The sequence below is a fragment of the Clupea harengus genome, chromosome 9 (genome assembly GCF_900700415.2).
Source record: "Clupea harengus chromosome 9, Ch_v2.0.2, whole genome shotgun sequence".
In the NCBI taxonomy this organism is placed as follows: Eukaryota; Metazoa; Chordata; class Actinopteri; order Clupeiformes; family Clupeidae; genus Clupea; species Clupea harengus.
In genome coordinates, this window is record NC_045160.1 from 14,162,149 (window position 1) to 14,172,284 (window position 10,136).

The window sequence follows — 10,136 nt, forward strand, 5'->3', positions numbered from 1 at the left end:
TTATAACATATAATCTAAAAAAAATAACTGCTATTTAAAACTTCTTGTTATGCCAGTAAGAATGTAGGTCTACATCATTGATTATTTTGGAAATAGAATATTGGGATATTATATGGCTAATTTATTACCAGTTAAACTAACTCATAGTGCATGGGGGTGTGTGATTGTAGGCTAGTGGTTATGGCAGCACTGTTGGTCCTAATATAAAAAGGACAGGAAATAAGATCTAATCAACCCGACCGGCCTATTGCTCCAAATAGTAACAAAATAGAGGTGAGGACTGGGGGGGTTTCAACCCCCTTGGTATCATCCAATATCCTGCTTTTACCAAAATTGTGTGGCAGGAAGAGACTTCATAAACTGCAGACCCAGCGTTGTTCTTGTGAGCACTAATTATATTATTATAATATAATTCAGTACTGTGCAAAAGTTTTAGCCAGGTGTGAAAAAATGCTGTAAATCATCGAGTCTGTCTGGGATTACATGAAGATTGGTGCATACAATTATCTGAGGTAAATAGCTGTGACACCACAGTGTACAAATTGGTCATGCAATATGGCAGTGCATTTTGCAACTGGCACTTACATTTGCATTATTTTGATGCAAAGGTAAAAGTGAAAAAATGCTGTAAATCATCGAGTCTGTCTGGGATTACATGAAGAGACAGAAGGATTTGAGGAACCCTAAATCCACAGAAGATCTGTGGTTAGTTCTCCAAGATGTTTGGAACAACCTACCAGCCGAGTTCCTTCAAAAACTGTGTGCAAGTGTACCTAGAAGAATTGATGCTGTTTTGAAGGCAAAGGGTGGTCACACCAAATATTGATTTGATTTAGATTTATCTTCTGTTCATTCACTGCATTTTATTAATTGATGAAAAGAAACTGTTAACACTTCCATTCTTAGTTTACAGCATTTTTTTTTTCATATTACTATTTGCCATTTTGACAACTAATATGCATAATTCAGCAAAGATAGCTAATGTTGTTATTCTCTAAATATTTTACAACGCGGTTAAATTGACTTCTGTATTAAGGCTAGCTTTTAAAGATGGCCTTGAAATTTCATGAATACCCAGCCTGATAGGACATTCTAGCACCCAAGTGGCCAACATCAGCCCTCCAGCAAACAATTATTTATTTATTTGTTATTCGGTTAATTCGGAATGTGATTTAATTGAATGTGCAGAAGGCTATGTTACATTGTGCTTATTAGACAAGCATTTAAAATGTTTAGATTCTGGGCAGAACCCCACGTTTGAACATAATACATGTCTAATAGATGTACAAAATCATAGTAAGTTATTCACTACTCATTTTATGACATTTTTGCATTATTTTGATGGGTACTTTTACTTTTACTTGAGTCACTATTATCATATAGTAATGATACTTTCACTTGAGTACAGCTTTTGCTTACTCTACCCACCTCTAGTTTCTACTCTATTCGATATAAATGCAACACAGCCAAACCTTTCTAAAAGCCTGGCTTTCATCCAGTGGCGGAGAAGAGAGCGGTGAGGGCGGTCATCAAGAGGCTGTGGCGGATGTCAATCAAACTGTGCAGTGGAGCCAATAAACTCATGTGCTATGTCACAAAAAACAAACTTACACGGGTGTTTACAAGCCAAAACGTAGAACACAAATGTGTTTTATTCAGTTCGATAGACATTATATCAACGTTTTATGTTTCCTCTCAGCATTGGTATGGTATCATGTCCCACACAAACATACTACTCATCCCACATATGGTTTGCATCTAGTCACCCTAGTATTAAAGTTTCTGTGATCTTTATATGAAACTTCCACTGCTGTAATGTGTAGGCAACTGTCAACAGTAGAACATGTATTCTTATGTCAGATGTGACTAAAATGTTGTAAGATCGTGTCACACTGGCTTTTTCCCACCCCTGTGATACACACTGATTTGAAGTACTGATTTGCTGGGGAAAGTCAGAAGGTGCGAGGAGTGAATGTTGACTGACATGAGAGAGGCAGAGAGCACAGTGTTTCTTTGTCCTGAAGGTAGACTCTTTTTCCTATAGAAAAATTGATTGAACAAGCGTTTTGAGCAGAGTAGAATCACTGACCCTTTGGCTGTTTTGTAGGAAACCTTGTTTTAATCAGAGCATGTCACAGATCATTTCACAAATAGATGTGACAAATTCTTTACAGCTAGGAGGACCTAGTTAGTTACCAAAATAATCGTAACAGGGCCAGTTAAAGCTGTCAATTTTTTTCCCTGAAATTAAGCTTGAATGTTGATACTGAGCGGGAGGACAGAGTTACATTACAGTGAATTATAAGTTGGGCCATCTCATATCTTAGGTCAGTGCATTGTTTTCCGCCTCCTCCTCTCTTAGTTATATTATAGAAGAAAGAAAATCGTGTCACTGGGTCAGAGATCTACTTGTATACTTTTTTTATTTAAAACAAAAACATTTTGAGAAGACACTATGTGGCACACCCACGCTGGTCTCTTTAGTTAATAAGAGCTACTTCAAACACAGAAAACAAAACAGACAACTCCCTGTGTTAGTAATGGATTTCACCACGCAATTTTCTGAATGTAAGGGAAAGGTGAACATATTTATGAATTTTATATCAAACAAAAGAACTGCAGGAGAAACGTGATGGCAATGTTCAAACAATCCTTTAGTTACACATAACAAAATAACATTGATCTGATCAATATTTGTTATGTAAAAATATATAATAAAGAAAATGTCATATTCTTCATTCATTCCCTTCTCAAAATAGTGCTAATGTAGATTTGCCTAAGATAAATAATTAAGAGAATTTCAGAACATGGACAGCATCGTCTAGACCTGCTCAAGATTGAATCCCACAGCATCAAAGTATCTAGTTTTAATACAAAGGTTTATAAAAAATCTGCGCTAAACTATCACCAGCTCTCACACTGAACACTAAACAAGCTGGCAGTAATATTCTTGTATCATCAATGGGATATTTCTTGAGACTAGTTCATCTGGTTTGACAAACTATTCTTCTTAGGTTTCAACATGGCATATACACAGACCACAGTCTTTATTGTTCTTGAATCTAACAATAGATGATCCATTATTCCTCAAAACAAAAATAGATATTTTTAATCTAATACAAAAGATTTAAGTTGTGGAGTATTCCCTGGCAAATTAGGGGCGATGAAGATCCATAAAATCGGAGTGTTTGATGCAACTGCATTAGAGATATTATCCAACCATAACATGCAGCAGATTGTAGTCAGCAAAAGGTCCATGTTTTTCGGTACAGTAGTATAGTCTACATTTTGGTGGCACTGGCTGGGTCATTGATGTCTATGACTTCAAATCCCTGGTTGTCAGTTCCATTAATCACATGGTGATGATGGCCTTTCTCATTGTGAAAGCAGTAAGCACAGTGAGCAGTTGGCACGGGTACCACCTTGGAAAAGTTGGAGAAGTTCACACGATACTTCCCTTCCTTTCTACGGGAGATGATGGATTGGAACTTGTAGCCCCACATGATCTCCTGTGGGATGTATGAAGTCCTGACCTGGCAAGAGGAGCTTGTAGACTCTGCTGTTCCGTCCAAGAAGACGACCAGCTCAAACTCTTGCTGATGCAGGGTGTCCACTGCCATCTCAAAGAATGGGCTGGACTTGTCAATGACATGATACAGAGTCAGGGGACAGATAAAAAACAGGTTGTCCTTTCCAGACTCAACCAAGAAATCTATGTTGACCTGGTCCATAATAATGGCTTCACCTTCAGGCGTTATGGTTGTACGCAGCAACTTGCCATAAATCTGGCTTCCGATCATGAGTGTCTTCCTGAGATTAGCCACACGGAATTGAAGACATAGTGTACCATTCCTAGGACAAATGACAGCTGCTTCACTGAAGCTAATAGTTTTGGCCCTCTTCTTGGGAAGGGAGATCTTAGTCATGACAACACCACACCAGAAGCAGTTGATAAGAGCACCTATAAGGGACTGAATGATGATTAAGGCAACTGCTCCTGCACACAGTGGAGTGATGGCACGTCCTCCGTACCCTATAGTCGTTTGGGTCTCAAGTGAGTAGAGAAAGGCCGTGGTCAGACCATTGACGTTGTCCACACATGGTGTGTGGTTCTCTGGTGGGTTCTGCCAGGACAAATCTCCATTGTCTCGAGCAATCCAGTACCATATCAGACCAAAGATGAACCAGCTCATTGTGAAAGAGGCCACAAAGAAGAAGATAACGAAACGCCAACGGATCTCCACAAGCGTTGTCCAGAAGTCGAGAATGTAGGCAAACTGGTTTTGATATTTAATGTTTCCATATTCAATATTGCAGTGGCCATCTTTGGTCACCAGACGGGTTCGGCGAATCCGGCGCTCTGCTAGGTAGTCATTCAGACACTTCCGTAAAGAGCGTACCATTTTCCAAATATGGGAACTAATCTGGTGGAACACAAAATAGTCTTAGTAAGAAGGTGAAATCTATCGATCAAATACAAGAATCTGATCTATTTAGAGTAAAGCCAAGTAAAAACCAGCGTTGTAGGCACAACTGCATTTTTTCATACAAAACCACACATTAAAACATACTGTGGAAGCTGAGTAACCACAAAAATAACATCTCAAAGTTTCCACTACAATAACATCTCAAATCTTGACACCAAAAATAGACAGAATTGTTAACATGCAATCCTCAACAGAGTACATGACGTAACAAAAACTACACTGATAGTGAAATCTGTATGTATGCATCTGTCTCCAGGTAACTGCCCTCCTGTATACAATAGCCGCGACATTGAGAGGCTGTCTAGTTACTATAAACAAACTGTAATTCTAACTGAAATGAGCATTGTCTCAGTGCTCCTTGGAAGCTCTCTTTTAACATGATCTAAAATTAAAACAAATATGTCACTCAGCATTTTCTGGTTTTTTTGGCTCGCCAAAATTTTCAATTGATAAATTCCTGATTTATGTTACTTTGGTTGGCAGCCAAAACTGTTCTTTGAAATACTGTGGTCACTATGCTTGATGACCTGTAACTTTGTGTGGACATCATAAGCTTTTGTGCCGTACTGGGAGTTATAAGGGTTGTATATTTTTAGCAGCATTCTGTGACTTGAAATGTGGTATTGTGGATCTTTTCTCTTCATTAAAAATCATATAGTATACAGTATATGATTATATACTATTGACTGTCTAGTTAGGCCTTACAAACACTTACGAACACTGTTCTTCAAATCATGTTCGCCAACTGTGACCCATGTAAACACCTATTTATCTCACATTCAGACTAAGACAGTATAAAACAAAAGCACTTAAGACCTGTTGACAGTAATATCTCTGTGGAGCAAATACCCTTAAAGTGTTTCCATGCGTCTTCACACAGAATTTCTTCTGACACTTTACAACTCCTCATACGTTCATCCATAAAGTCAACTTCTATTACATTGGCTGCTATGAACTACGTGAGTATAAAACTATAAATAAGAAATCAAGCAAAAAGTATGGTGTGTTTTCTTCAAGCAGACACTTTCGAAGACAGCTGTCAGATATTACTAATACTTAAAGACATACTTTTATAATTTTCTCACAAATTACTAGAAGACGAATACATTATTGAGTTAAGCAGAGCTATGGTGAGAAACAATGATAATATTAAATATCAGTGGTCCAACTATAACATCATAATTAACAGAGAAAGTGTCAAACTCAGGAGCTCAGGAACTTACCTGTCAGAGAAGGGCCTTTCAGAAAACCCTGAACTTTCTTTCTCTCTCTCCCTTAGTCCATGTCACTGTGGCTACCCCTCCCACAGATTCACACACTTACTCTCTCTCTCCCTTACTCTCTCTCTCCCTTACTCTCTCTCTCTCGCTCCCCCTCACTTTCTCTCTCTCTCTCTCTCTCTCTCTCTTGCACTCTCACTCTCTCGGTGTGAAAGATGTGTCAGTGGCACCTTGCATCTCTTTGATGTGAATGTTGACAGCAGGGTTGTCACCACAACATAGACCTGTATTGGAGTTGATAACTGATAGGTCTTCTTCCTGATTCTGACTGAAGTACGGGCTGTCTGGTCTATGACTACCATTGAAACACACTGTTTGTGTTGGTTACAGACCAGGGAAATGAAGGCAGTGAACCATTGCTTTACTCTCTGAAGAGATAACCAGCACTAAACCTTTTGACCAGCTTGTCTTGAAGTAATGACTTTTAGGTGCACTTCTACAATTTGCAATAAATCATTTTTGCTTTAAATAAAATGTCTTTGCAGGAACTCTTGAGTAATCATGGCACGTGCCAGTGGGTTTTTCAGTTTTTATAATTAAATCCCTCTTAATCATAGCTATTAAAATTGGCATTGGCATAAAGTTGGGCATGTCTTTAAACATTCACAATATTCCTCTCAGACATGAGGATATATTTAGGTGAGACTATACACCTGCCTCTGAGAAAGACACTTAACTTGAACTAACACAAGAAATACTAGGTGTGCCACTACTGGTTACCCATTGTTATGAAAGGATTAATACCTTATACATTGTTATTTTGAAAGGCTCCCATATTTAAAAAAAGGCCCTATTGGCTGAAACAAAAGTAGAAGGGTGGGAAGTAAAGTTCTAATCTGGATTAGCTAACTGACACAGGCTGAAGATGGATAGTGTAAGTAAAGTTCCTGGGTTCACTCCAGAGTAGGACCAGAGTATGCCAGAACCTTTCCTTTTTCAACCTGTCTTTCCTTTCGCAAAGACAAACGTGGGGGAACTCCAGCAACACAAAGGTGTCTTGAGTTGACTTATCCATCTAGCTAAGGCACATGTAGCTGTACGTAGAATTTACATGAAAACAAGGGAATGACAGAGGGCATATAGAACATCATCTGCAAACCAGCCATTTTCCACTAGCCGTTATTGACCAAAACCCTCCACTGATTTATAAGTGTTTTTTTGCAGTTAGCCATCTCCAAAGCATGCTTCCAACCAATATATGACCACAGTTCAAACAGACAGTGAAAGTGTGTTAATTTATCTTCAACCAATACTCACATAGCCTGGAAAATCTAGCACTTTGGGGGTAATTGTGTTGACTTTGGCCTCAATATTGCTGCCTCATTCCAGGAATAGATGACAAGAACATACCATTTGAATGAAGACATCTCCCAAGGGTGTAACAAATGTACTGAGGTACCATCAACATGTAACCTTTCCAACACGAGGGGAAAACATTCTGGACTATGTTTGCGCTCCATACCGACATGCCTACAAAGCCTGCCTCTGCCCAGCCTTCGGTAAATCAGGTCATGCCTCGGTCCAGCTGCTGCCTATAAGCAGAGACTGTTACAACTGGTGGGTGTTGTGCAGGACTCAATCGCACGACTCAGCACAGGGGTAGATTCAAAGGGTGAAACGTTTTACTATCCGAGTTCGGTACACAGGTAGGCAGTCCAACAATTGCAAACAAAACCAAACAGGGAATAAGCAGGAGAATAGTTGTAGGGCAGGCAGAGGTCAGAAGCACGAGTAATCACTTTACCAAGGAGAAAAGCGCTAAACGCTAGGAACACGGTGAACAGCGGGAAAAACCAGGAACATACCACGAAACAACAATTTACGAAGACACAACGAGAAACAAGAAAACAAGGACTATATATACACACACAGGCAACAGATAACGAGGGACAGGTGAAAACAATCAAGGCGGGGCAGACAAAGACACAGGTGGACTAAACAAGGGGAATTAACAGGACACAGGTGCAACCAATGATACACACAAACCGGGAGATTGGGAACAGGTGAGGGGTGGAGACACGGACAACAACAAGAGGGCACATGGCATAGACAAACAAACATAGGGAAAGCACATGGCGGGAACAAGGAAGCACGAGGACTAGACATGGGAACAAACATGTGACCACACAAGGGAGACAAACACAGAAATTAGACACGGACAGAACACAGACCTTACAGAGACTGAAGTACGAGCAGCCTGTGACATGGACCAATCAGGCCCTGCGCCACTGTTTCTGTACTACAGACTGGGACATTTTAAGGAACACCGCTAAAAACATCAACGGGTACACTGAGCATGTGACAGGAGTATGTATCGATGATGTTGATGTACGGCGGGTGACCACACAGAATTATCCAAACCAGAAGCCATGGGTTAACGGTGAGGTCTGCTCGGCACTCAGAGCACGGACAGCAGCCTTCCATTCCGGAGACCCAAGCGAATACAGGGAAGCCCAGTACGAGCTCAGAAAGTTATTAAAAGGGGCCAAGAGACAATACAGAGAGAAGGTGTAGTCATGTTACAGTGGCTCCAACACCAGAGACATATGTAGTGGGCTAAGGACCCTCACGGACTACAAGGGAAAGGGCTGCAGTGTGGGGATGGCTGCTTCTCTTCCAGAGGAGCTGAACTTCTATGCCCACTTTGAGAACCACACCAAGTCAAAGTTTCTGTTAGAACAAGATAATTACCCATTTCATATGTGTTTTAAATCTTTTAAAAAGATAACTGCACGCAAAGCTCCTAGACCAGACAATATCCTATGCCGTGCTCTCAAAGCATGCACCTACGAACTGGCAGAGACATCTTTAACCTCTTCCTGCTCCTGTCCGTAGTCCCCATATGATTCAAGAAAACCACCATTATCGCAGTCCCACAGAAACCAAACATGAGCTGCCTAAATTACTATTGTCCAGTAGCACTCACATCTTTTGTTATGAAGTGCTTTGAGCGGATAGTCAAAGCTCACATTACATCCTCCCTGCCCACCACACTAGACCCACTCCAGATAGCCTACAGGCCAAACCATAGACCAGATAGCATTCACACTGTACACTGCCCTCTCCCACCTTGACCAGAAAAACACACAGATGCTGTTCATCGACTACAGCTCAGCTTTTAATACCATAGTGCTATCCAGACTCGTCATGAAGCTCAGAGATCTGCGCATCAGTTCCTCCCTGTGCAGCTGCCTGACAGGCTAACCACAGACGGTACGGATTAGCAATGCCACCTCCTCCACAGTGACACTCCGGTAGGGCTGCATGCCTCCATCCACATCAAGTGAACAGAAGTGGAGAAGGTCAGCTGCTTCAAATTCCTGAGGATCAATATCAGTGAAGATCTGAGCTGGTCATGCCACGTAGGTGCGGCCATGTACCATTGAGAGTATCCTGACTGGCAGCATCACAGCCTGGTAGAGTAGCTGCACTGCCCTTGACCGCAAAGCTCTGCAGAGGATGGTCAGATCAGCACAAACAGAATCAGCAATCCTGGTCAGATCACCACGACTGAACTGCGAGCCTTTTTAGGACCTCTACAGTCAGTGCTGCAGAAGGAAGGCACAGCGGATTCTCTCCGACCCCAGCCATCTGGCAGGCAGTGCAAGAGCATCCGGCCCTGAACCAGCATGGTCAGAGACAGTTTACACTCACAAGCTATCAGGCTACTGAACTGCTGATACTTTCACACACACCACATGCATACACTACAGTTACACACTGTATACACATTCCACAATGATTGCCCCCCCCCCCTCCCACTCCACCCACCTCTTTACTGTTTAAATTGTTTCCATTTATTTTACAGTCTACCCCCACCCCTTACCCTGAAAAGCCTGAGGCATGCCATAGTATAATGAATTTGATGTTTAAATAATCAAGAGTGCATTGTTTATTTATTTATTTTGTGTATGACACATTTTTTATGTTCTAGTTCTAACCTGTCTCTGTTCTCTCCCATATAGTAGGACCTTTTGAGTTGGCTCTGAGACTTAGAATTTCAGTTCTGGTAATGTTGTTGCATTGCCATCAAGTATGACAATGAATGTGAAACTTGTAAAGTCCTTTGTTGAAATGCAATATGCAAGTTGCTGGAAGCAGTGTCTTCAGAAGCCCATGAAACTCAGATGAAACACAATGGTTACTGTTTTAGGCATTTTGTATGTGCTCCCTGGGGTGCCATCCTTCATGACGGTTCTTACGGAACAAGAGGTTGTTCTGACTGCATATTTGGTGGCTTCCCATTCATTCCTGTTCTATACATGTAAATGGCCACCCAACCGTTTCCTAGTTCTTTTGCTTGTGTCATTTTCCAGGATGTAACAGATACTTACCATGGAGTTACTTTCTCATGGCCGTCAGTTTGGAT

At 41.0% G+C, this 10,136-nt stretch overlaps 1 protein-coding gene across 1 annotated transcript; it reads right to left on the reverse strand.

Moving 5' to 3' along the window:
* Positions 1-3,139: 3,139 nt before the first annotated feature.
* LOC105899502 (ATP-sensitive inward rectifier potassium channel 1-like) lies at positions 3,140-4,624 on the reverse strand. Its single transcript, XM_012826697.2, has one exon. The coding sequence runs from the start codon at positions 4,401-4,403 to the stop codon at positions 3,282-3,284; it is 1,122 nt and encodes a 373-aa protein (XP_012682151.2). The 5' UTR covers positions 4,404-4,624; the 3' UTR covers positions 3,140-3,281.
* Between the last annotated feature and the right edge of the window lie 5,512 nt (positions 4,625-10,136).

Coding starts and splice junctions, on each gene's coding strand:
- LOC105899502 (XM_012826697.2), bottom strand. CDS start 4,403: ATGGTACGCTCTTTACGGAAGTGTCTGAATGACTACCTAGCAGAGCGC.